Source organism: Numida meleagris, unplaced genomic scaffold, assembly GCF_002078875.1.
Source record: "Numida meleagris isolate 19003 breed g44 Domestic line unplaced genomic scaffold, NumMel1.0 unplaced_Scaffold180, whole genome shotgun sequence".
NCBI lineage: Eukaryota > Metazoa > Chordata > Aves > Galliformes > Numididae > Numida > Numida meleagris.
Genome location: NW_018363597.1, coordinates 1,038,830 through 1,065,656, shown reverse-complemented (window position 1 = coordinate 1,065,656; position 26,827 = coordinate 1,038,830). Strand labels below are relative to the sequence as shown.

Here is a 26,827-nt window from a genome sequence, read left to right as displayed (position 1 = left end):
CCCCCCCCCCCCAGCCTCCTCGCCCGCCACCGACCTGCTGGATGGAGAAGAGCTTGATCCCCGAGCTGCGGTCCCAGATGCTGATCACGTCGTCCAGGCCGCTGCTGATGACGCAGGACGCGGTGCACGTGAGGGAGGTGACGTCCCCTCGGTGCGCGTACATGTGGCTGACCTTGCTGCCCGTCAGCACGTCCCAGAGGCAGATGGCTCCGTCCTGGCCTCCGCTCGCCAGCACCATCGTCTGCGAGGGGCAGAGCCGGGTCAGGAACCGCGGAGCGGAGCCACCGGGACCGCGCAGGGCTCCCCTGCGCCCGCAGCTCCCCGCTCTCATTCCTCTTCCCATGGGGCGGGGGGCAAACCCACGCCGGGGATCGCTCCCTGTGCTCACGCAGAGGATCGCGCGCCAACTGCTCCGCGCGCAGCGGGGCCCCCGCTGGCCGTTCTCCCAGTTCGTGCCCCAGCTCTGCCTCACCTGGTCTATGTACACGGCGGTGATGGCTCCTGAGTGGCCCTGCAGCGTGAACAGGCAGCACGAGTCCTCCAGGCGGAACACCTGCGGGGAACAGGAGGCACAGGTGAGCGGCCGTGGGGCAGCGGCGCTTCCTGAGCTCTCGCACCGCTGCTAACGAAGCAGATGTCAGCTCAGCACAGCAGCGAGATCCCTGGGAGCAGGGGAAGCAGGCAGTGCCCGGTGGGCAGTGCCAGGGCAGGGGAGCGAGCTGCAGGGCAGAGAAAAGGGAATCCCCTGCAGAGAGGTGGGGGAGCTCCTTCCCTGGAGATGTCCAGGACCCACCTGGATGCTTTCCTGTGCAACCTACTGCAGGGAACCTGCTTTGCGGGGTGGGGGGGGGGGGTTTGGAGTGGGGGACCTCCAGACATCCCTTCCAAATCCTACAGTTCAGTGAGATTCCTTACACAGAGCGTTGCTGGAGGAGCCGCAGCCAGGCGGATGAGCACAGCTCCAGGAACACACGGCCCTGGACTCCGCCAAGCACGCCGCCCCAGGCTCTTTCCACGTGCACACACACGTGCCAGCCTCGCCCCCACCACGCACGAGAGGAGCTCACACGCGCCCCAACGCGCACCCCGTGGACGAAGAGGCTGCTCACCCTCAGAGTGTGGTCCTGGCTGCCCGTGACCAGGCGTCCCGCCGCGGCCTTCAGCGCCGTGATGGGTTTCTGGTGGGCGCAGGACACGGTGTGGGTGAGCTGGCACACGATGACGTCGCTGCTGCTGAACACCGGGGAGGACGGGATGCTGCTTCTGCTCGGGGCTCCTGCGGTGGGAAACCACGGTGAGCCCTCGCTGCAGCTGCCTGAGCGCAGCCATGGAGGCACGCAGCGGGGACCTGGGGCTGAACTCCAAAAGAATGGGAGCCCGGGCCCCAGCGAGCCGAGCACATCGGCAGCCCCTACACAGCCAGCCTTTGGCAAGACTGAGAAGGGTCAAACCCAAGAGCACCGTGGCCGTTCTTGTGGAACACACAGCTGGGTGCAGGGCTCTGCGTCCTGCAGGGAAGCAGCATCTCCATGGTCAGGCGTTTCCCACAGAGCCTGCTCCGCTTGCAGACAGCGTGCAGAACCCTAGGGCGGTGAAACCATCCCCCTGCCATGGCTTCTCTCCGTCCCAAGCCACCCCAGAAGCAAACTAGCCACCACACTGCTAAGTTAGCACCACTGCTATCTCAATTCGTGCGTGTCACAGCAGTGCCAAGCTACCCCACGGCTGCACGGGACCTAGAGACCCTGCTGAAGGAGTAAGTAACTGAGAAGGGGGAGAGGAAAGAGGCGCAGGGCAGAGCTGACCCTAGAACACATCTCCCACTCTTGAGACTGAGGCACTGCAGAAAACCAGCACTCAGAATGCTTTCCCTCCCCAGAGAACTCCCAAAGAATTCCTCGCCCCTGCACAGCATCAGACGTGGCATCCTGCAATGTAAGGGGGCTTTGGAACAGAGCATTATCACAGGGGCTTAGGAAGAGGGCGTGAGATGGTGCCTGCTCACCTCGGAACTGCAGGTGGTTCAGGGACGTGTGTGTTTCCAGCGAGAAGAAATCCAAGGAGCCATTCAGGCGGGCAGCAACAATCCTGAGGGAGAGAGGCACTCCATGAGCAGAGGGCTCCCCGCTCTCAGGGGGTGAGAAGCCCCGAGCTGACACCTCCCCAGGCAGAGCACAGACTGTGCCAGCTCCCCGTGCACGGAAACTGCATCCAGCAGCAGACAGAAATGCTGCTTGAATGACAGCAACCTGCACGAGGCTCACACTGGGGTCCCGGCTCACCCCCCCGCGTCCTGCTCCCCTTAAGAGAGCACCAAGCACGAGCGCGGGTACCTGTTGTTCAGGAACACGAGGGCTGTGATGCCGGACTGACTGTCATCGTTACTGCTGCGCAGGGTGCCCTCGATGGCATCCCACACCTGCAAGGAGGAAGGTTTTGTGTGTGATCCCGAGCCCGGCACCACGCCAGCAGTTCCGGGATCCCGCAGGCAGCTCCATGCACGCTGCCCCAAGCACCCTGCCACCCAGCACGTCCTCAGGGGAACACGGCTTCCCTTGCCAGCAGAAATAATTAATCATAGAATCAGAATCGTAGAATCATAGAATGGCCTGGGTTGAAAAGGACCTCAGAGATCATCGAGTTTCAACTCCCCTGCTGAGTGCAGGGTCACCAACCACCAGACCAGGCTGCCCAGAGCCACGTCCAGCCTGGCCTTGAATGCCTCCAGGGATGAGGCATCCACAACCTCCCTGGGCAAGCTGTTCCAGTGCGTCACCACCCTCTGTGTGAAAAACTTCCTCCTAATATCTAACCTAAATCTCCCCTGTCTCAGCTTAAAACCATTCCCCCTTGTCCTATCGCTGTCCACCCTCACAAACAATCGTTCCCCTCCTGTTTATACGCTCCCTTCAAGTACTGGAAGGCCACAGTGAAGTCTCCCCGGAGCCTTCTCTTCTCCAAGCTAAACAAGCCCACTTCCCTCAACCTTTCCTCATAGGAGAGGCGCTCCAGCCTCTGATCATCTTGGTCGCCCTCCTCTGAACTCTTTCCAAGAGCTCTGCATCTTTCTCGTGCTGGGGCCCCAGGCCTGGACGCAGTACTGCAGATGGAGCCTCACAAGAGCTGAGTAGAGGGGGACCACCACCTCCCTGTCCCTGCTGCCCACTCCTCTTTTAATGCAGCCCAGAACACAGTTGGCCTTCCGGGCTGCCAGTGCACACTGCTGGCTCATGTCCAGCTTCTCGTCCACCAGGAGCCCCAAGTCCCTCTCCACAGGGCTGCTCTCAAGGAGTTCTTCCCCCAGTTTGTATAAATACCTGGGATTGCCCCAGCTCAAGTGCAGCACCTTGCACTTGGCCTTGTTGAACCTCATTATGTTCACATGGGCCCACTTCTCCACCCTGTCCAGGTCCCTCTGGATGGCTTCCCTTCCTTCCAATGGATCGACTGCACTGCTCAGCTTGGTGTCACCTGCAAACTTGCTGAGGGTGCACTCGATGCCATCGTCTGTGTCATTGATAAAGATGTTGAAGAGCACCGGTCCCAAGGCTGAGCCTTGGGGGACACCACTCATGACCGGCCTCCACCCTGACACAGAACCATTGATCCCAACCCTTCGGCTGCGACCAGCCAACCGGTTCTTAACCTACTGAACAGTCCATCCTTCAAAGCCATACCTCTCTAATTTAGAGAGAAGGATGTGGTGAGGGACCCAATTAACACAATTCCTTTCCTCAGGTTCAATTCTGTAAGAGATCCGAAGACCACGGCGATGGTCAAACCCTTCACGGACACGACCCAGCGCGGTGGGACCGGCAACCTGCGCCGTGCAGCACAACACGGGGGGTCCCAGTGAACAGAGGGATGGAAGCTCACGCTGTCCTCCTTTTCCTTCCAGCATCAGCTCTAATTAACGGCGTTTTAATCAGTGCTTCCCAACGTGTGCCTTTCTTACCGGGGTCGCAATGAACGCCGCTGCGCTACACGTGCGCCCTGCATCGAGCCCAAGGCAGCAGCTCAGAAAGCATCTGAGCTCAGAAGCGTATTCAAAGAACGGCGACGGAACGGCCCGCGTGCATCCCTGCTGGGCACAGTGAGAGCTGCTCACAGGCAGCAAAGGTGGAAGGGCTCAAAAATCAGGAAAAGCCTTATTTCAAAAGGCGTTGGTTTCAATTAAGCAACGCCGCATTTATCTGAAGGGAAAAAAATCTGTTTTAATGACCAAAAATTGGATTTGAATTGAATGAATTGCGAAAGTTCCTCGCTGGAGATGTACATGTCCAATTCAAGCTCGCTTCAAAGCCAATAAGCTTCCTGCAGAGCTCCTTCCCATGCTGCTTCATCCCGTTGCCCAGTGGCATGGCAGCCTCAAAGCTGCCCCAATGAGCGCTGCTTTATTTCACACTCCCTGAAGCATTGATTTTCCTTGCACTGAAGAACCAGGCAAAAAAGCCAAGCGCTGGTAAAGGAGAAGCTGCTCCAGATACTTTAGAAAACTTGTTCTGGGTGACGGCAGACACCGGATCACCATTCCTGCTCCGTTACAGAACAGAACTGAGCTGAAGCACTGAGATTTTCAGGCATTGCTGCCAGGACCCGTCCCAGCTGTCTGAACGCTTCTTTTCTTTTGGCTCAACGCTTGCTTTCTGAGGTATGTTTTGTGATGAGACTCTGACTGACTTACCAAGGAGGCAAAGGGTGGGTGTCACCGTGTGGCAATCAGCATCACCATGTGAACATTCGAAAGCATTTCCTTCAGAGCTGTTTGCCCCAGGAAGAGAGTGCTCAGGAGTGTTTATTGGCGGAAGATCTGGCCAAGTAGCGCCAGCTTGGTATGGGAGACTGGGGCAATGATACCATAGTATCCTGTGAAAAACAGGATGCAGGCGGGCATCTCCCTCTTATCTACTGGCAAGGCCCGGAAGATGGAAACAAAGGAGTTTTCTGCTGAGATCCCAAAGCCAGAAGCTGCCATTCCAGAGAGAGCTGACTCGACCAATTTGGACTTATAAATGTAAGTTTGTACTGCTGTTGGAGGTGGTCATCAACCAAAGCGGTCATCAACCAAAGCAGTCATCAACCAAAGCAGTCATCAACCAAAGCAGTCATCAACCAAAGCAGTCATCAACCAAAGCGGTCGTTGACCAAAGCGGTCATCAACCAAAGCGGTCGTCGACCAAAGTGGTCGTCGACCAAAGCGGTCGTCGACCAAAGCGGTCGTCGACCAAAGCGGTCGTCGACCAAAGCGGTCGTTGACCAAAGCGGTCGTCAACCAAAGCAGTCATCAACCAAAGCGGTCATCAACCAAAGCGGTCGTCAACCAAAGCAGTCGTCGACCAAAGCAGTCGTCGACCAAAGCGGTCATCGACCAAAGCGGTCGTTGACCAAAGCGGTCATCAACCGAACAACAAGCCCTGATGACCCATCACCCAAGAAGATCAACGTCTGCGCTACAAACAACGCTGGACCCCTGGTGGTGACTATCTCTCTTGCTTTCTACAAAGACTCCTTGCTTTTTTTTCTCTCTTTTCTATCGCTCACCTTCCCTTCCCCATCTCCCTAAGCTACTAGGATTTGTAATAAACTGGTCGGGCTGACATTTGACCCATTGTGTCTTAATCTCACCATCAGGTATACATATATTAAAAGAACGCCTTCTCCCTCCTGTAAATTGGAGCGAGACACCAGCCCGTAGCCCCGAGGGGCTGCCCTGGAGCCTACACTCGGTGCTGGGGGTTCTGGCCCAACGCTGCACTCCACGGCTCGCCCTCCTTACCTCCAGCCTGCCGTTACTGCGGCCCGCCACGATGAGGTTCCCCTGCAGATCCAGGCTCCAGACGGAGCTCTCCAAGTCTCCTCCCCAGGAGGGAAGTGGCGACGCTTTGTCGAACCCGCTCAGGGACTCGTCCCCCAGGCTCCTCCTGCGGCCGCCGCAGCCTCCCTCCTCGCTGCCGCAGCCCAGGGAGCGGGCGCTGCCGGCTCCCACGCAGAACGCGGCCTGGCCGTGCGGGGCTGCCAGCCCGCTGAAGTTCATGCAGTTGGACGCGCTGTGCTCTTCGTACACCTTCCCGACCAGGCTGCTGAAGTCGTAGCCGGCCTCTTTCTGGCGGCCGCCCACAGCACGGAGCCGCGTCTCGGACTCAGCCACTTTCACCTGCTCGGAGAAGTTGGTGTCGATGAGGGAGGTGAGGTCCGGCTGGTCGCAGAACAGGGGGGGCTGGGGAGGGCTCAGCATCCTCTTCAGCTGGTGGCTGTTCTCAAAAGAGTCGTCCAGACCGTTCTTGCCATCCGGGCTGTGATCCCAGCTCTCCTGGTAATCAAAAATGCCGCTGCTGTCTCTTCGTAACCTGAAAGACAGTGGGAAAAGGTCAGCTCTCCCATTGGTATTGTCTCAGAGGGGCTGGGGTGGGCACATCCGGGCAGGAACGCCGAGGCAGCAAGCGTGCCAGCCCTGCACAGAGACGAGAACCACCCAACACAAGGACAGCAGGGACCAGGGCTGCACCAAGGGCAGCGACTGCTGCCTCCTCGCAGAGGGCTCAGCAGCAGCTGGTGGGCAGCACCTGTGCAGCAACCTGCCCATGTGCAGCTGGTACAGAGCCCGCTCACCTCGGTTTGGGAATGACGGTGAGGCAGTCTCCGGTCTGAGCATCCCACACGCGGATCTGTCCCACCAGGCAGCAGCTGACGAGCAGCATCCCATCGCTGGCCAGACATTCAATGTCCTGGGAAGGGAGAAGGAGCACAGCTCAGCACACAGCGCCAGCAAGGCCTCTGGGCTCTCACAGCCACCCTGTGCGTGGTCACGAAATCGTGCAGAGGATCCATTCCACGTCCAAACCACATGGCTGGCTCAGCAGCCCGTGGGTGTTCTAAGGAAAATACACTTTGGTCGAAGCCCCAGCTGTGCACTAGACTGCTATAAGCAAAGCAGACTCCGTCTGCCTTCCTCTGACAAAGTCCGGCCCAAAAAGATGGCAGGATCAGTCGTGTCTGTAGCCACACAGCCCAGTGTGAGCACAGCACCGACAGGAGATGCAGGGATGGTCAAAACAAAGGCAACACGCTGGGCTCTGCAGGACAAAATGACTCAGCAGTGTCTCCATAGGAACCTCTGTGGAGGTGCAGCTCAACGACACAGAGTATTCCAACCCGACCCGGATGGGTGCCTCAGTGCTTTGTTTCAAGAAACACAAGGGAGCTGAGCAGCAGTGCCCTTCTGTGCACGCCCAGGGATGATCTTAGCACTGGAGACAATATTTAACAGCTCACACCCATCCACTGGCATAAAAAAAAGGATTCAGTAGGCGTTAAACAGCAGGGATCAACAGCTAGCCCAGCAAGGAAGGCTGAATCAGCACAAAGGAGATGGGGATAAGAATGATGGCAAAAAGCTCGCCCCGATTTATCTGTAAAGAATTGACCCCTGCTGTCAGCCTCCAAGGCCGCATCACGCCAAGGCCCGTCCTTCAGCGGGGCCGTTGTTTCAGCACACCAAAGAAATGAAAAGACGTTTTTCTCTTTCTGTCCCCCACAGCATCCTTGTGGAGAAGCTGGCTGCCCATGGTTTGGATGGGCACACGCTCTGCTGGGTGAAGCACTGGCTGGATGGCCGGGCCCAGAGAGCTGTGGTCAATGGAGTTAACTCCAGTTGGCGGCCAGTCATGAGCAGTGCCCCCCAGGGCTCGGTGCTGGGGCCTCTTCTATTCAACATCTTTATCAATGATCTTGATGAGGGGATTGAGTGCACCCTCAGTAAGTTTGCAGACAACACCAAGTTGGGACGAGTGTTGATCTGCCAGAGGGTAGAAAGGTTCTACAGAGGGACCTGGATAGACTGCATCGATGGGCCAAGGTAAAGCATATGAGTTTCAACAGGGCCAAGTGTCGGATCCTGCACTTTGGTCACAGCAACCCCAGGCAACCCTACAGGCTTGGGGAGGAGTGGCTGGAAAGCTGCCTGACGGAAAGGGACCTTGGTGTGCTGATGGACATGGGCTGAATGTGAGCCAGCAGTGTGCCCAGGAGGCCAAGAAGGCCAACGGCATCCTGGCTTGGATCAGGAATGGGATGGTGAGCAGGACTAGGGAAGTCATCCTGCCCCTGTACTCAGCATTGGTGAGGCCCCACCTCGAGTACTGGGTTCAGTTTTGGGCGCCTCAGTACAGAAAGGACATGGAGGTGCTGGAGCAGGTCCAAAGAAGGGCAACAAGGCTGGGGAAGGGCTTGGAGAATATGCCCTACGAGGAGAGACTAAAGGAACTGGGGCTGTTTAGTCTGGGGAAGAAGAGGCTGAGGGGAGACCTCATTGCACTCTTCAAATATCCGAAAGGTGACTGCAGGGAGAGCAGGGCTGGTCTCTTCTCGGTGACAGGTGACAGAACAAGGGGAAATGGCCTCAAGTTGCACCAGGAGAGGTTTAGGTTGGAGATCAGGAAAAACTTCTTTACAGAAAGGGTTGTTAAGCACTGGAACAGGCTCCCCAGGGAGGTGGTGGAGTCACCATCCCTGAATGTGTTTAAAAACCGTTTGGATGTGGTGCTCGGGGACATGATTTAGCGGTGGGTTGTTAGAGCAGTATGGTTAGGTTGCGGTTGGACTTGATGATCTTGAAGGTCCTTTCCAACCTGAGCAATTCTATGATTCTATGATTCTCATAATGACCACCTGTCTAACCTACCATGAGGTGACCCCTGAGAACCAGGGGGACGATCTCGGTCTCGGGTGGGGAGTAACCGTAGTCATCGCAGGGCAGGTCCCCCCTCTTCCTCCTGCTGTGCCCATTCTGCCCGTAGTTCTTGGGGCACAGCAGCCGGTAGAGGCAGAAGAGCAGCAGGACCAGGAGAATGCCCGAGGCCAGGCCCAGCGCAGCCACCCTGCGGGAGAGACAGGCACAGAAAGAAAACAGGAGGTGAGGCAAAGATTTTTCAGATGTGAGAAGTTTCCAGCAAGGCAGACACTTGATGTAGCACTGGATCTAGCAGCTGGCTACGCTGCCTGCAGCAGGGGGGGCTGGAACCTGACGATCTCTGAGGCCCCTTCCCACCCGAGCCATTCTGTGATTCTATGATTCTGTAGTGGTTTCTGGAAAATCAAGGGTATTTTTCTAGGAAAACGCTGATTTTAACAAGATTTCCAGACTTTGCAATAAGAAGAGCACGCTGCTGGGGACAGAAGGGCAATCACAAGATGGGGATCAGAGCAATGTGGGGTGTGCTGAACAAAGCCCAGGGAGAACGCAGACTGAGAGGCGAGCTGGGGGCTCCTGTGAGAGCTTTCTCCTCAGTAGGAAGGGAAGTTCTTTGCTTGCAGGGGAGCTTTGTGTAACACCCAGTCAAGCACTGCTGAGTCACAGCATTTCTTCCCAAAGTTGAGTATCCCCGCTCCCCAGTGATACACCCCATAACGCACGGCGCTAGGAGTAACACTTCCAGCATCCCTGTTAAAACCACCCAATTCAAATGTATCACAGCTGAAACTTGAAGGTGTGTGACTCATTGCAGGATGCTCGGTGCACTGTAGTGAACACTTGCACAAGTGTGTCTGCATGCTGCTTGCCCACAGCCATCCACATCCACTGACACGAGCTCCCCTGCCTGCCACCAGCGTGCTAGCAACCTGTGCTGCACACACCACATCCTGCTGGGGATCTCAGCTGAGGAAAGCAGCGCAAGGATGCATTTAAGGCAGCGTTAGCAGAGCTAGAGTGCCCAGAGAGTGAGAGGATTTTGCACTGAAGCTCTACGTGTGTTATTTTGTTTTCCTTTTTTCCCACCAGGAGAAGAGCCAAGCAGGCAAAGAGCGACCCGTGTCTCAAGAGAGTTAAGGGTGGTCAGGAGGCTGCAGCAAGGGGCTCTTTTACTTGTAAAGGGTGACATCCCGGTGCCCCTGCAGCTTGGATGACGCCTGGTCGGGCTGAGCTTCAGCGTTCAACTTCCCACCGCTGGAGGACAGGAAGGGCTGGTAGCGGTTGGCCTCTTGGGGGTGCCGCACTTCCAAGGCCTCTTGTGGGTTCAGGTACAGCGTGACCGGGATCGCTGGGAGGATGCTGATGTACCTGAAGGGATGGAGATCAGAGGAGCTTAGCACCACCAAGCGCAAGAAGGCACAAGAACCCACGTTATCTTCTCGTTACCCTCAGCAGCCACGGCAGGTTGCCTGCAGTGGAATACGTTGCCACTGAGGTCAAATGGATCACGTTGATTTAAGAAAAGAGAAAACGACCACAGTTTCCTGCACACGGCAGGCCAGAAGCTACCACCATTTCTCCAACTCAAGCGACTCTATTCCTGACACGTATCATCCCCACCGCATACACATGCTCATACATCGCTCTACAGAATTCTGAACGTCTTCTCCCCAAAATACAGTGCTTAGGATGAAGACAAAGAGCAAGTAATACAACCACAAGAGAGAAACACGCACCCCCTGCTCTCACACAAGCAGCCCTGGCAGCTCGCTACCCACCTCTTGGCCAGAGTGATATTGTAATAGCTGAAGAGGGACGGCCAGTGTCTGAAGGAAAGCTTCCTCCAAATCTCTTCGTCCTCTGCTCCCCAGGTCACCTCTGCTTCAGCTCCCAGCTCCGTTTGCCCGTTCCCTCTGCCCTCTGGTCCTTGGGCCCAAGTGTGCTGGTTTGTCTCCAGCCTGCCCAGGGATTCCAAGCCCGCCTGCTGCTCGCGCTGCTGGCTCTGGTTCTCTGACAGCTGCATGGGGTCCGACGGGAAGACCGAGAGATCAATCTTGGGGTCGCCAGCAGGAAGGACCCCTCCAGGAACGGGCATAGCAGGCAGGCCTGCTTCACCCAGAGGGCTCTGTTCGGTGACCTGAGACGTGAGGTAGGTGCGGAGACCGGCAGGATCCGTATAGACCAGGATTCCGATCCAGATCACCGTCCCGGCCTGCACCACGAGCAAGGAGACATGGCACTTAGTGCACGGCCGTCTGCACGCCGCCCCTCCTGCCCCGTGAGCTGCCTGAGCTGATCAGCACATCCCAGCCCTCGGTTACGGCCTTACCCCAGACTCTCATCCTTTAAGAAGATTGGGAGAGGTGGCACAGAACACAGAAAATGCGAGCACTGCTGTTCTGGGAGCTATCTGACTCATCCTGATGGTAAGAACTCCACTTGGCTCACTCAAATGCACAGCAGGGAAGAGATTTCTTGCTGACGGCTGGGACCAGCACATCTGCCATCCTCAGCCAGTGCCGGGGAGGCTGAGAGCAGGGTTCTGCTTTAATTCTGCAACACATGCCACAGCCATGCCTCCCACACTGATGCACTAAGTGCCATCGGCATTAGCTGGCAGCAACAGGCTGGGCCGTGGCTTGCAGAGCCAAGGAGCGCACAGTTTGCACTGTCTGCAGTGTTTCTATTGCAGACATCCAGACCTGAGATGCAGAGGACGAGTAGGGGCAGTGAGTGGTGTAACCACTGCAGTTACACCTGCACAAGGGAAGGAATGAGGCTTCCATGGAGAGAAAATCTCCGCGCCTTTATTCCATTGTATCTGCAGGGACAAACGGGGCTTTTGCTCTGTCAATACCTTTTCTCTCCACTTTCACGGTCCCTGAAAATCTGCTCATATAAAAGCCTCTCAAAGCAAATATCAGGAGCTTGTCTGCTACCACCCAAACTCTGTGCAAACGCAAAGCCCCGCGGCTACTGCACGCAGAGGGATGTTCTTAGAGAAGCAACTCTCGAATGATTTACCACGGGGAAACCTAAGTCTTGCAGCGGAACAAAGATGCACGAAAACCTTCAGCTTTTCTTTCTTCCCTTTCCCCTGGAAGCCCGTTTGGGTTGGGTTAAGCGTCCAACAGGACCTCGGACAGCAGCCACCCCGCGGCCTACCATGATGAGTCTCTGGGCCAGGCGGGTCCTGGCGAAGAAGTAGATGACCCGCAGCCTCTTGGGCAGGCGCAGGTTCCTGAAGGACGACGGCTGCAGGGTGATGGTGTGGGGGGTGGCAGGCCTCAGGGCTGGCTGCCGCTCGTAGCGCTGCGAGCGGCTGGCGGGTTTTGCCGGGGGCAGGCAGGCTTCTGCTGGCAACCGCTTGTTCAGGTCGGCGAGCTGCCAAGAGAAAAGCCAGCGTGTGGCGGAGTGCACGGTCAGACATCCGCACTCACCTGGCCTGGATGAGTGCTGGGTCTGAGTTCCCACATGTGCTCTCTAGCTTCTGCCTGGCACACGCGCTCTTTTTCGCACCTGCCCGTGACCAGCTCTCCTTTCAGCCCATTCGTCCCAAATCTGCATCTTTATGGACCCGAGGGCACCCACCCGCTCGCGTCCTGTCCCCAGTGCCACGTGTGTAACCAAGCATGCCCTGGCCCAGAGCTTTTACTGCTCAGTCCTTAATGCTTAAGAGAACGAAACCCCCACGGAATGCTTCCTTTAGTCCCTCCACACCAGCAGTGAAGGAAGGCCCAAAGCAAAAGCCCGGGCTCAGGGCCCCTCCTCACCTCCATTCGGCGAATGTCAATGGACAGCACAGTAGTGAAGAAGAGCATCTGCAGAAAGAAGTCAGACACCAGGCCGACCACGGCGAAGAGGCAGAACTCCTGCAGACGGGACACAGGCATTAGCTGTGGCAGAGAGCTACAGGGACAACGGCAAACATTTCAGCTTCAGAAAATGGCAACTCGGCCAACCGTTGCCCACGGCACGGGCCTGAGTACATTCTACTGATAAATCCCATTATCAGGATCACCAATAAACCTTCCTTCTTGTTTAAAACTCCCCCAGGAACACGGGGAGCCCAGGAGCAGGGTACAGTCACTCTCCAAAGGAAGACCACCACAGGCACTGTGCTACCTGCAGCCATTCCCTAGGGCTCCAGATAAACCACGCTCTTGGCTAATGCTTATCTGATGGGTGACTTCTCCTACAGCCCCAGAGCAGTCCCATACCCACTCTCTGATGTCTCTATTTATCAAGTACATGAGAAACACTTGCAACAGACAGTTTCCCCATCTTCCTGCAGTGCTCCATTTCCCCAGCAGATGCCACTGTAGAAGTAAGGATTAGAAGGGCATTTTGGAGAGGAGTTCTGTCCCCCTTGGAGGTACAAATTTCTGTCAGGACCTGTCAGGACCCAAATAGGATCTTGTGAACGTGGAGAGAGCAAGAAAACAGATGTATCACAAGTGAACACAGGCTGAGAGCTGGGGCTGTGCAGCTGGAGAAGGGAAGGCTGCAGGGACAGCTGAGAGCAGCCCTTCGGTGTCTAAAGGGGCTGTAAGAAGGAAGGGGACAGACTCTGTAGCAGGATCTGTGTGACAGCACAAAGGGAAATGGCTGTAAACTAAAATTGGGGGGGTTTAGACTGGATATAAGTAAGAAGCTGTTCACAATAAGGGCGGTGAGGCACGGCACAGGTTGCACAGAGAGATGGTGCTGCCCTGTCCCTGCAGACACCCAAGGTCAGGGGATGGGGCTGTGAGCACTGATGGAGCTGTGGGTGTCCCCGTGCACTGCAGGCAGTGGCCTTTAAGGGTCCCTTCCAACTCCAACAGTTCTAAGATTCTATGAAAACCTCAGGCTAAGGAGCAGATTAAAGTCTCCAGCCCTCAGCTGCAGAGCAGGGCTGGCACATCCCTGCTGCTGCCCCAGAGGTGGCACTGCACGCAGCCCCTGGGGGGAAGGAGAGGCCAGAAAGATGCATTTATTTTGTCCTCCTCTTGCCCTGCTCCGCCCCAGCTCCCTGCAATAATGCTGGAGGCCAACAGAAGCACAGTGAAATGCAAACAGCCTGACAAGCTACCCCAAACCTCTGAACAAACCCTGAAGCCTCCCCATCCTGTTCCAGCTGTTCCTGGAACGTAAGCCATCGACTGCTTGCTATCTGAGAAGCACTGCACTATGAAAGAGGGAACCCAGCAGGTCAGCGGCCCAGCCCTCCCCACAAACAGCATGAGGGGGATTCTGAGTTCTCTTTGATCCCTTGTTCAATGTTTGACATGAAGCTTTGGAAGCAGAGGGGTGAAAACGCAGCACAGGTTCCACTGGAAAGGAGAAAAGCAGAGGGAAAGCAACATCCATCCGGATTTCATGCAGAAACAGATTCCACAAATGGCAAGCTCTGCATATAGAGACATTAATTCTGTTAATACCTCCCCTTATTCCACTTAGGATTAGAGATATCTGGAACCGCTAGCCCTGGAAATCTGAAATCTTCTTATACTTGGATACTGCACACCCTATGGCAAAACCCAAACCAATTTCGGAGAGTGCAGGATTAAGAGTCTCAGCGTGGGAGCTCCGGAACAAAGCAGTGGCCAAGAGCAGCAGAATGCAGGAGGGGCTCTCAGCAGGTCCCTGCAGCAGCTCAGCAGCTCCACCAGCACACAGTGAGGAGCATGGGGGTCCCATTACAGTCCCTGGGCAAATGACAGCCTCCAGCTCTTCTGTCATTCCCCCTGGACAGGACCTGGTGATTCCAGCACTGTACTGCTCCCCTGACAGCACAGAGCAAAGCTCCCTGCTGGATTTATGCAGCCTGGTTCTCTGTCTGCAGGATTCCTTGGTCTGTGCAACACGATCCAGCACGCTGTCTGCACGGTGTCCTTCATTCCCAGGGACACACACACAGATAAGGGGCACACACCAGCTAGCCAGCATCCATGGGAGATTCCTGCTGTGCACAAAGCAAGCATCCAAGAAAAAAGTGCTCACACGCCACATGAAGGAGCCCAACTTAGACCCAAAGGATGAATCCTGCTGGCGTCTGACCTGAGCAATCTCTGCTAAACCAGCTTCAAACACGAAGATTAGGGCACACAACCCACTCCTGTACATGCAGACCGTGTGCGGCCAGCAACTGTGTATGCTCAGGTGCTGCTGCCTTGCTGGCTGTACCTGCTAGAAATCTCCAGAATCAAAGGCTGACAGCTCCCACGTCTGGCTGCAGTGCTGAAGAAGTGGTGGCAAGGACCTGCCCAAGGGGTCACTGCCACAGGGGCACGGGACACGTTGCAGGATGCAGGGAAGAGCATTTGGCATTGCACAAAATCGACTGGAGAGACCAGAGTGGGTAGAAATCAAGTGCCAGCACCTGGAGTCAGCATGGGCTGCACTGCATAGATATCCCCATCTCCCAGTGATGTGCCTGCACCCCGGTCAGCCACAGACAGCAGCAGGGTGCAGCTGTTTGGCCTTGCAGGGTGCTGAATGTTTCAGTCTTAACCTGTGTGGCTGAGTGTATACGTATGCACGTTGGAGGTGAGCGTGCCTGCATTTCATCCTCACTGCTGGTGGGGCCTAAGGGCGTGGAGCTGCAGCAGCTCACCTCCTCTGGGCTGCCTGTCATGAGAAGGGCAACGAGCAAGGACAGACGCACAGCAGGGCTGCAGCCATGAACAGCTCTCCCAGTGCTGCAAAAGGTTACTGGCCTGTTAGTATGACCACATGGGAAGGGACACGGCGTATCTACACAGCAGCACATACACAGAACTAAAATCTGTCTTTGCTTGAGTTATATCTTCCACTCCTCAGCCAGAGCACAGTCAGCGAAGCCACAGAAAACAAGGGTTGCTGTGTTAGATGCTATCATTCATTAGGCTGAGAAATACATGCAAAACATGGACAAACTTCCTGATCCCAGTTACACCAGCTGGCACTGAAAAATCGTACTCCTCTTCCTATATAACCTGCCTCACACCCATCCTTGGAGTACAGCATCACTACAGACACGTCTAGGACACGTTCCCATGCAGACTGTGAGCACTGAGGCTCCCAGCAGGAGGTATTTGCTGGACCTTCTCAGAACTTTGCGTGGCCCAAGTGGCAGCCCACGCTCAGATGCCCCCAGGGCCGATGCTATTTACATGCAGCTGCCACAAGGAGACTGAAGCAGGTGCCTGGCACTCACTGAACTAAAGGCAGAGTTAGCTCCTGCACCGCTGCCTTTCCTATGGCAGCTCCCAGGGGATGCATCACTGCTGTGGCACGCTGATTCCTCCCTTCCTCACCATGAAGCCCTGAGAAGCAGCTGGGTGCTCCTGAACAGCTGATGCAGAGTATTGCATACTACATTCTCGTACTGACTACAAGCCTCCGTCCTGTGTGCTCAAACTGACCAGCCACACTCACCTGGATGGCCGGGACAAGGGTGAAATACCCTATCAGGATGATCCCAAGCTCCGTGGCCATATTCTTCATAATTGACCAGCTCTCATTGCTCAAGCCTGGGGAAACAAGATGCACAGACAGGTTAGGAGGCTGCTCGCTAGTGAACAGGCACGAGCACAGCTCAAAGGACTGCCTGCTGCATTCACCACCATTTAAACCACACATCTATACTCAACAGACAGAAAAGGGCACTTTGAGGCTAAAATTCACGTGGCTCGTCTTGGATATCTACTTGTAAGTCAAATAACCGGCCTGTAAATTCCAGTGTCCTTATCAGACAGGTTATCATTAATCCACCTGATGATGAGGGTGCTGAGGCACTGGCACAGCTTGCCCAGAGATGTGGTGGATGCCCCAGCCCTGGAGACTTCCAAGGCCAGGCTGGATCAGGCCCTGGGCAACCTGATGGAGCTGTGGTGTCCCTGTGCGCTGCAGGGGAGCTGTGTGGGAGCTCACAGTTCCAGGCTTACGTTTGTTCTTGCAAGTAATAAAAATACTACAAGAGACCATCAGGACGCAACGCCCAATTCACATTCAACACAAGCAGTGCTTGTTTCCACCACGGACCAGAGCTGAGATCTCTCCCCACCTCCCAGTCCCGGCGTTGCCCTGCTTTGTCTCCCAGCATCCCTGCAGGCAGGCTGCCTACCTTGGGCGATGCGGAGCTTCACTTCCAGGTCAACGGGCGTAGACACAACGGACTTGGTGAGAACCAACACGTTCTCCAGGCCGATCACGACAACCAAGTATGGAAAAATCTCTCTAAAGGATACAGGAACAGAACTGAGAATGAAGTCTTGGGTGAAAATAAGGGAAGAACACAAGCTAAACAGCAAGCACACATCCCAGAGCTGAAGTCAGGAAACACTACCCACTGCTCTGAGCCAAAGCTCTTCTTTCTTCTCCCCCCCAAGAGTCTCTACAGCACGCAGGGCAAAGAGGTGTGGTGACAAAGATGGACCCTGAGCATCACTGCAACGTGAGGCTCGGGGCCCTGTCCCACCCCCACCAAGGAGCAGGCTGCTCAGAAGCCACCACACAGCACAGTACGCAATCACAGAATCATAGAATGGCCTGGGTTGAAAAGAACCTCAAAGAACATCGAGTCTCAACCCCCCTGCTGAGTGCAGGGTCACCAACCACCAGACCAGGCTGCCCAGAGCCACGTCCAGCCTGGCCTTGAATGCCTCCAGGGATGGGGCATCCACAACCTCCCTGGGCAACCTGTTCCAGTGCGTCACCACCCTCTGTGTGAAAAACTTCCTCCTAATATCTAACCTAAATCTTCCCTGTCTCAGCTTAAAACCATTCCCCCTTGTCCTGTCGCTATCCACCCTCACAAACAATCGATCCCCCTCCTGCAATGTGCACATGCATTGTACACCAGCAAATTAAATCCTCCCGGGGATCACATCCCACCACTCAGAATACAAAGTGCTGTGGCTTTGCCCTTCAGAATATCTTGGAGCAGAAGAGGATGACTACTCAAGGACATCGTTGTGACTTTTTTTCCCTCTTTTAATTGCTTACAGTTCAGATCAGTAAGGGGGAAAAGAAAAACCTGTTCCATGCCAGAGCGCGGCAGATCATAAATCTCTCCATCTCCTTCCAGCTAAATTCAAGCAGAAGCACTTCTGGAGGGTAATGAGTTTGTGCTGGGCTGGGCTGGGCTGTGCAGACCTGAGGGCTGCGTGCATGTAAGCTCACGCCTGTGCAACTCCCTGACAGCTGAGACAGCTGAACAGCAGGCTCCAGGACAACACCTGCCTTCTGCCACTGCCTGCCACAGCCCAGGGACCACCTTCCCAGGGCTGCTGCCAGCTGCCTACAGCTCAGCAGAATCTGCACGCAGGCAGCTGCCATCAGCTTGTACCTTACAAGGTCAGTGGAGAAAAACACCTGCCTGGAAACACAGCAAACTCAGTAGCTCATCCCGATTCCTTGAGCAAACGGCACGCTGAAGCAGCAAGAGCTCCATTCCAAGAAGGATTACCAAAAAAATCACACACAAAACCCATGACACCTCCAGGTGTCCTAACTGAATGCCAGCTCTGTCAATGGCTGTGCAATGCGTTAGTCCCTCCGTCCCTGGTCCAAAACCTGCACAGGAGGTGAATTAAGTGACAAAAACACAAGCACACGTAGGACGCTCAGGGGCTCCTTGTACACGTCACAGAATCTAAAATCCAGCAAGTACAACTCAAGTTCTGGCTTCATCTAAAGGCATTTTCAGTTCACAGCCCGTGCCACTCCTCCAAGCAGCAGTTCAGGACAGAGCACGGATGCGAGAAAATCTCTTTGGAATCCTTAGGGATGGAAACTGCTGAAGGAAGAGAATGAGACAGCCACGAGGGAGAGGTCTGCTGCACGGCGCAGCACGGATGTGCAGAGCAGGCTGCCCGAGAGCACAGCCTTGCAGAGCGCTTGCAGAGTCCTGTCCTTACACCCAGCCCTGCCAGACAGAGCAGATCTGCCTTGCCCTGTTTGCAGAGAGCCTTTGGAAAGCAGCACAAACCTGGCAAAGGAAATCCATAACTCTCAACTACGCCCTACTTCGACAGTTGCTTCGATCGCTGGAGATAATTAATTAGGAGGCACAGATTACGAGCTGAAATAGTCCTTGAAGAGTCAGCACTTTTCATTGCAGACGACAAGCAGTTTAAGAGCAATCCAGCATGAGCTTCTCCTGCAGAGCAATGCAAGGCTGTGCAGGGCAGATACAAGCTGTCACACCCTGCAAACAGCAGCAGCAACGAAACCCAAGCTCATTGGTCTGCACCCAGAGTGAGGCAGGTGGCAAGAGATCCTCATCACACTGCCTGCCAAACACTGAGGAAGAGCTGCTAAAAGGAAGAGGGAGGAAGAGCATGGGGAGATGGAACACTGCGTCCACTGATTTACACTGCACCTACCACCTGGATGCCAAAAGGGGTCAGAGCAAGATGGGCGTCCATCAGAGTAAACAGGAGCAGCACCACAACCCGACAAAGAGGAGAGGTCTCCTCTGACTCTGTGACTCCAGCTGTGAACAGAGAGACTCCCAGGTTTAACCAAAACCCTTGGAAGATTTAAGGATTCATCACGTCAGCTTCTCTAAATGCAGATGTTCACATCTGAGCTGGTCGGTTTAGGTCAAAAAGAGATATACAAAAGAATGCGTAGCCAATAAGGAGCAGTGGGTCATCAGCTGAGACTGTGATTCCTGCAGCCTCGTCAAGATAGCAGCTGGTGGGGTGGTCACTCGTGCTCTACAATCAGAGACCCTCACAGTCTTCCAGCTCTCACATCTCCCTCTCCCAGAGATCTCCAGGCATTCTGCCTAACTCAGTTCAGCCTCAAATCCTGGACAGATCACGCCACCCATCTCCACTGAATTTTCTTCTCTGTAAAAATGAGATTCACGTCTGCCTCTTCCCTATAATTATTTTACTTCATTCATATTTGAACTGTGCTGTAAGACGAGGGAAGACTATCAAGGAAAGATAAAAGATGACTGATAACGATTAAGGTCCAGTTTATGCAGCGTATGGTAGTAAGAAGTCAATACTGATCTCTAAGCAACAAGCTTTATTTTAGTGCCTTACAAAATCGGGTGAGGGAAGAGGGCTTATCATGAGTACAGGTACCATTAAAACAAACACACCCATATCTAGAAGGCCCTGCTGGAGCCTAAATGGATAAAAAAGGTTAAAAGGCAGCTCAAAGTTTAACCAAAGCAGTCTGAGCCTGCAGCCTGAGGCTGGCCAAATCCTAGCACGGTACCGCCCGGTGTGTGACACACCACCAACACCCTGTCCCAGCCAGGAAAGAGGCACCAAGAGGGATAGTGCTCCAGCAGACACCGGGCAACCCGGGATCTCTTGGGCACCTGCAGTCCCAACCCATCTCCATGCAGTTTGCTGATGTATCAGTGCTGCCCTCATCTCATCTACACCTTCCATGCTTTCAGCACGATCCCACCTCTGGCAGAACAAGGCAGGCCTCAGTGTGGTTTCAGATGGTGAAGCTCAAGGTGCCTCCCTCAGGAGAGGAGCAGGTTCCGTGTGGGATCTCCCCCTACAAGAGTTCTTGCAGCAAAAAGTGCGAAAAGTCACAACCACCAGAAGTCAGCAAAGCCCCGGTGTCCTCAGAACCCAGCACCACAGAATCCAAGCGTCCTCCATCTCATTAAACAGAATTTATAAAGTTCTGCAAGAAGGAAGCTTCCAACAGCTGAGCTTGAACTCCAAAGGAAATTGTCCATGCAGTCACTTTAAGGCAAAGAATTTTTGCAGGAAAGCTACTTTAAGAAATAAGGACTGAATTAATTAAGGAATAGCTGGATTAGTTGAGCCCTTACGTGTGACAACTGTAAGGCTAAGAGCATACAAAGGCCTTGGTCACCATGCTAACCAAAACCAGATTAAACCAAAATCCCTTGGATTCCACTCATACATCTGCATCCAAATACTGTGTTTAAAGTTGCATTAAAACTGTGAACTCCTCGTGGATCCTATCTGCTCTGTTTGTACAGCTGGTGGAATAATGTAGTCTAGATCCATAATTAAGGTTCCTAGTTACCACGGTGGTAAAAAAGGGAACAAATATTTCCCTGAAGTTCATAGCTCTTTTAGGCTTCTTGGGGAGGAATTCCCCTCTCTTGGTCTGGCTCCTGGTAAACTATTACCAGCACTGAGGAATCTCCCTCCTGGTCAGACCTTAATTGTTTCAGCAGCACACAGCTGGAAGGAGAAATGGGAAGAAAAACGATGGGTACTTCTTTAATTACCTAGGAAAGGGGTCTGAACACCAAAAGATTCTGAATGGAACTTTCATTAATCGGGCTCTCGGGTGTTTTCAACTTGACACAAATACGAGTGGTAATAACCACATCAGAAGTCCGAGCACCCACCTGCACAAGACCCCAGGGCAAAAGAAACGCTGCCAGAGATGGGTGAGGGGTGCACAGCCCTCAGGCTGGCCAGCAGTCAGTTCTGCCACCTTCACAGATTCTCCTCAGCAAAATGTAACGAACCCAAGGCAGCCAGAGAAGAAGCAGTGAGCCCTTTTGGGTGCTAAGACAAGTCACTGCAGGAGAAAGGTGGGTGCCTACTCCGCTGCCAGGAAATCATGTTCATGAGTAAGACCTTGTCCCAGCCAATCCCTCCTGCTTGAGGCTGGAAGAGGCTCAGCATGGAGGCATCTCCAGGAAGACTGAGACCTAGCAAAGTCTTGTTGCTGGACAGAAAGAAATCCACGGCCCTTCATCTCAGGAAGGGTCAGCTGATCGTTTTACACAGCGGTATCAGTATACAGTATAACGTAAGCTTAGGTGAAAAACACTTATTTTAATGCCTAAACATCCAACAGCTGTTTTCAAATGATTTCACCTCCATCTGCCCTCGTTCAGGAAGAGGTGTGGTGCTGGAAACTTACCCTCCATTAAGAGTAGGTGTCAAACCAAACAGGGTGCACAGCCCGACTGACATCAGCAGGGAGCTGAGCACTGTCACGACCGCTGCCAGAGCCAGACCCCACTTCGATTTCACCATGTCAATCTTCCCTGAAAAACAGAATGCAAAGCGTCTGTTACCAAGCGAAAGAAAACGACACGCCAATCAAAATCAAGGAGAAGGGATCCTCATCCTGGTTTATGCCAGCAGGGATTTGCTAGCCTGCAGCCCAGAGCTGGTGGCAGCTCAGGGTCTGTGTCTGCAACACAGATCCCCAAACTCCTGCTATGTAAGAATTACACTCACAAGGATGGGACAGAGGACAGCGCCTGGCTTGGAGCTTAGACCAGTTCCAGTCCAGCACTGCTGGGGCTTGAAAAAAGGAACTTACATAGGGCTGGTAAGGTCTAAAACCACAAGCTCAGAACGTGCATTTCATTTGCATGATCACAAATTAGTCTGTCCGTATTTAAAAAAGCATCACTGCTATGGCACTCAAAGCTATGTAAGACAGAGAACAGCTCAGAAGGTAGCACTAGGAATGACCACACATTGGCTGAAAGGAACCAATGAGCAGAACCCAGATCAGCAAGACTGCTCACCCCCCACATGACAGCTCATGGCCAGATTTCAACATCAGCTCTGCTGCTGAAACAGGAGGGATCCGCAGTGCCATGGCAGCGCTACGGGCAGGGACAGTGTACCCCCACAATGACCCCTTCAGTATTCAGCTGGAGCCTCTGCAGGTGGCTTACTAGCTTGCTTCTCCCCTCGAGGCTCTCCACCCCACAAACCTACGTGTGGAGAAGTAGATGTAAGCGAAGAGTATAATGTAGGTGGTGACGAGGGGGATGAGCTCAGCAATGCCAATCTCCTCCTTGAAGTGCACGTGGACGATGCTCTCCTCCCGCAGCGTGCAGTTCGGGCTGGGATGCAGCAGCTTGAGGCGGGAGCGGAGGCTGCTGAGGAACCTGAGGTGAGAAGTGAGCAGGCTGTCACTCACACTGCACCCAACAGGCAGCAAGCAATTGCAAGCAGGAGCTCGAGGAGCAGAGATCAGGTACCAAGAAGCTCCACAGATCCGCACAAAGCACGGCTCTCTCTAGGTCTTACTGCTCTCCCACCCCTTGTTTTCTGTAAAGGTTCAAAGATAACTGAGGATTCAGCAGAACTATTTAAAGCAAAGGCTCATCATCAGAAACCTTGGCCCTGGGGAACAGAACATCCCGCAGGCTCCAACATCCCCTGTGTTTCAAGTAATTACAGGTGCTACGTGATAGCCCTTGAGGCTGAAAAGGGCTCCTGTATGGGCACAGGTCTGACTGCAGCGCTGCCAGCTGTGTCCCAGGCATCCCTTGGGGAATTCTGTGCAGCACGGAGCAGATTGCTTCCTCCTCAGCTTTGCTCAAGCCAAACCAGCTTTGCCAACACTGCCACGGGGGTTTCTCGCTTGGTACCAGCGGAATTAGTGCTTACTGGAAAGCAAAGCACTCCAGCTCCGTGCACCAGGAACTAGGTCAAAGCAGACCTACTGGGCCTTGGCTGCTCCAATGGACAGCTCTGTGTGCAGATGAAGCCATCACCAGAGGAACTCCCAGTGCCAGCTTTGGGTATTATACCTGCTTTTTTTTTTTTTTTTTTAGAAAGGATCTGAGTACTGATAGTATTTTATTTCTCTAAAGCACAGCAAGCTTTCTCCCAAAATACTCCAAAACATATGGAAATGGAGACTAAACAAAAGCACAGCGAGAATCAGAACAGGAAAAAAAGAAAAAAAAAAAACAACAGCAAACTTTCCAAGCAACGAATAAGGGTCCCCCAGCATTAAAACAGCACAGCCACAGCTCCCTACCTGGAATCATATCGCTGGAGACCCAGTGTGACAGTGTATGCCACCACTCGCTTCCTGTTGTACAGGTTCACCCCGCTGTATTTCCCTGGGAGTCCAAACAGCAGATCTGCAAAAACACAGCACGGACAAAACGTCAGGAGAAGGGAAAAACGGGCAAAAAAAGATGGGACGTGAGAAGGTTCGTTGTGAAACATGCTAGCTCATCACCTTCCTAAGCAAGGCTCCGTGTGCTCCAGATGCTCACTCACACAAAGGAGAGCTCCCCCTCATCTCCCAGCCTGTCCTTCCTGAACAGCCTGTCTCCATCCCCAGCAGTGCTCCAGTGCTGTGAGCTGCCCCTCCTCGTCTCTCTGAACCCAGTGAGACCATGGCCCTACGACGGCACACACCTTGAATTCCTCCTGTTTGCTCCCCATGCTGTGTGCATTGGAGCACTGGCACTTCAAGCAGGCACCCAAGCTGAACCTCAACAGAGAGAGACATTAAGGATGGAGCCAAAGAAATCCTTAAGCCCTTGTTTGTGTGCATATCTGGGAAGGATTTGAACCAGAGGTCCAAAAAGATTTTGCATTTCAGAGGACTGTTAAATACCTTCCCTGTTAATCTGGTGTACCAAAATACAGACCTAAAACATGACACAGAATGATGAACACTGCCTCCACTTGCAGGAGTTCCCAGGATACCGCGGACTCTTCTCCTGTTTCAAATCAGCTCCCCAAGGAAGGCCCCATGTGCTCCAAACCACAATGTGCACACACAAAGGATGCTCAAGAAATAACCTTTAAAACAGACTCACTTAATGGACACAAAGCCCCTTTTCAGACACTATCACAATCTACCCAAGTAAAAAGTTGATTTTCCTCCTGTTTATAATCTCCCTTTAAATACTGGCAGGCTGCAATGAGGTCTCCTCACAGCCTTCTCTTCTCCAGGCTGAACAGGACCAGCTCCCTCAGCCTGTCCCCATAGGAGAGGTGCTCCAGCCCTCTGAGCATCTTCATGGCCTCCTCTGGGCCCTCTCCAACAGCTCCACATCTTTCCCATGCTGGGTGCCCCAGACCTGGATGCAGTACTCCAGCTGAGACCCCACGAGGGCAGAGCAGAGGGGGACAATCCCCTCCCTGCCCCACTGCCACCCCTCTTCTGATGCAGCCCAGGACACCACTGGCCTCCTGGGCTGTGAGTGCACACTGCTGGCTCACGTTCAGTTTTTCATCCACCAGAACCCCCAGCTCCTTCTCAAGCTGCTCTCAAGGAGCTCCTCTCCCAGCCTGTAGGCATATCTGGGTTTACCCTGACCCAAGTGCAGCACCTTGCACTTTGCTTTGTTGAGCCTCACGAGGTTCACATGGGCCCACCTATCAGTGAAAGCACAAAGGGAGCAGGATGAATGCTGGCTTATCCGTCACGAGGAGACAGGCACTGAATGTAACAGACAATAGCATGAGGGAAAAAGCATTGTGCACATGTAGAGTAAGAGGAACAAAAACTTCAACGACTCGCCTGTTATTTTTACACCTACAGAAAGGAGGCTCACTGAGTGGAACTGTTCGCTTCCCACAAATAAAGAATGGGCTTCAAACACAGGCATAACAAAAGCGATGAAATATATTTGGTAGCTTCATTCCCAGTGTTGTGAGTAACAAAATGCCACCCAGTTTGGCACTAGCAGCAATCTAGATACTGGAAATAGCGAGGACAAAACAGCAGTGCAAGCTGCAGGTCTTTCTCACAGCTTCTTTGGCCTTTCAGCCTCTTACCTTTGAGAGTAGCTGATGTCTGCAGAGTCTTTGGTTCATGCTGGTGGATGGTTTTGATGATATCTGGGTCAGCATTAAATCGCTCTCGATCATTCTGCCAGAAGTTCCCTGGAGACAGTAACAGACAGCCGTGTTCGGGGAGCAGATTCCGCAGCTTCTTGAGGCCAGGAAGAAGGTCTGTTACCTGCAGGCAAACTTCCTCCAAGCTTTTGACACCAGAGCTGAAATGCAAACAAAGATGAGACACCGCTGTGTACGGTGCAGCTCTCCCAAATGAAAGCAAACCTGCTGAGATGAACACCCCAAGGACCTGCACTTGTCACCGCTTGTCCTTAGCAACCAAGGGTCAAGAGCCCAGGGCCATGGACAAGGACCTCACTGTGATAGGGGTGCAATCTCCAGAACCTCATTATCATTTCTCTGCATGCTCTCTGGCCTTGTAGCTTTCCCTGGTTACCCACCTGAGATGCCAGAGCTTTCAGTTCCACATTTAAGGTACTGCAGAGAAACTGGCTCCCTGACGTTCCTCTTAAAACACCTTAAACTCCTCTAGTTCTTTGCACCTGTGTCGAATGGAGCACTACACACGAATATTTATTGGCCTGCCTGAGGTGGGTAAGGTACACAGACTGCTCTAAAATGTGCAAAGGATTCAATATCTGCAGCTGTGCAAAACATTCTCAGCACTGCTCTGTACTGCGTGGAAAAGAAAATGCCTTCCAGGTTCAGAAAGGAATGGAGGTGTAACGCCACAATCGGGTGTGACGTGGAACTCAGGGTTGTTCCAAAGCTTCTCTTCAACGCAGTTACATAATCCTCATCGAGCAGTAATTCAAGAAAGGCTCAGCTTGGGCTTCTAATGGCACCTGATGGTGAGGGCTCAGTTACAACACCTGCCAGCACACCGTTTGGCCAGACAAGCCAGAGCTGCAGATCCAGAAGAGAACACCTCCCTCAACACGATATGGGCAAGCAGCGGTGTTTGCACAGAAGAGGATAATTAACAAAGGCCAATCTAAGGCTCTGGAGACCAACCTTCCCTGGCTCCAGCCCAAGGATACCAGAGAAATGGTCTCCAGAAGACAAGTCAGTCGGAGTCCTGGTTTAAAATGCCTTCTCGTGAGGGGTTTTTACACAGTGAGTGGAAGGAGAAAACATGGAGCCCAGCCAACAAGGACTGAGTTATGATTTTGCAAACAGCCCCTCCAGAATCTATATCCCATCGCTGCGGGGCAAGCTACTGAAGTAAAGCCACAGCTGGCAAAATAACACACTAGAAAACGCATCAGAAAGTACTGTGCTTCTAAGAACAGAAGCTTTCCAAGAGAGAATCCAAAAGAACTGATGCAGGGATGCCTTCAGACAAAGCACGAAGGCTGTTGTTTTATATTTCAGCTTTAACTAACTCCGAAACATCACAGTGACAACAGTTCACACTGCAGACAAGCCTGAGAGAGTTCCCACGTATGAAGGGAATGCATACGGCCCACGTGCCCAGCATTGCAGGTGCAGAGATCAATACCAAAATTAAGGAAAAGAGAATCACTGTGTGTTTCCTATCCAATCTGCTGCTGCTTCCGTCCCATCTTAGTGTAAAAGAATGCTTTTTTTTTTTCATAGCAAGAAAATGACCCGTGCTTAAGTGATAAAAGCA

At 53.6% G+C, this 26,827-nt stretch overlaps 2 protein-coding genes across 4 annotated transcripts in view; both read right to left on the bottom strand.

The window, feature by feature from the left end:
* Nucleotides 1-26,827, bottom strand: part of LOC110390697 (GTPase IMAP family member 8-like) — a 685,191-nt gene that overhangs the window by 56,810 nt on the left and 601,554 nt on the right. The window lies entirely within an intron of this gene.
* SCAP (SREBF chaperone) overlaps nucleotides 35-26,827 on the bottom strand; it is a gene marked incomplete at its 3' end in the record, with an annotated part of 51,631 nt that continues 24,838 nt past the window's right edge. For all 3 annotated transcript variants that reach the window (XM_021382129.1, XM_021382128.1, XM_021382130.1), the window contains 18 exon segments: nucleotides 35-241; nucleotides 473-553; nucleotides 1,110-1,276; nucleotides 2,006-2,088; nucleotides 2,334-2,419; nucleotides 5,777-6,347; nucleotides 6,610-6,725; nucleotides 8,681-8,876; nucleotides 9,863-10,057; nucleotides 10,468-10,901; nucleotides 11,855-12,073; nucleotides 12,463-12,561; nucleotides 16,091-16,185; nucleotides 16,779-16,891; nucleotides 21,545-21,671; nucleotides 22,360-22,532; nucleotides 23,414-23,519; nucleotides 25,174-25,394. In XM_021382129.1, coding sequence (XP_021237804.1) covers nucleotides 35-241; nucleotides 473-553; nucleotides 1,110-1,276; nucleotides 2,006-2,088; nucleotides 2,334-2,419; nucleotides 5,777-6,347; nucleotides 6,610-6,725; nucleotides 8,681-8,876; nucleotides 9,863-10,057; nucleotides 10,468-10,901; nucleotides 11,855-12,073; nucleotides 12,463-12,561; nucleotides 16,091-16,185; nucleotides 16,779-16,891; nucleotides 21,545-21,671; nucleotides 22,360-22,532; nucleotides 23,414-23,519; nucleotides 25,174-25,394 — 3,289 coding nt within the window.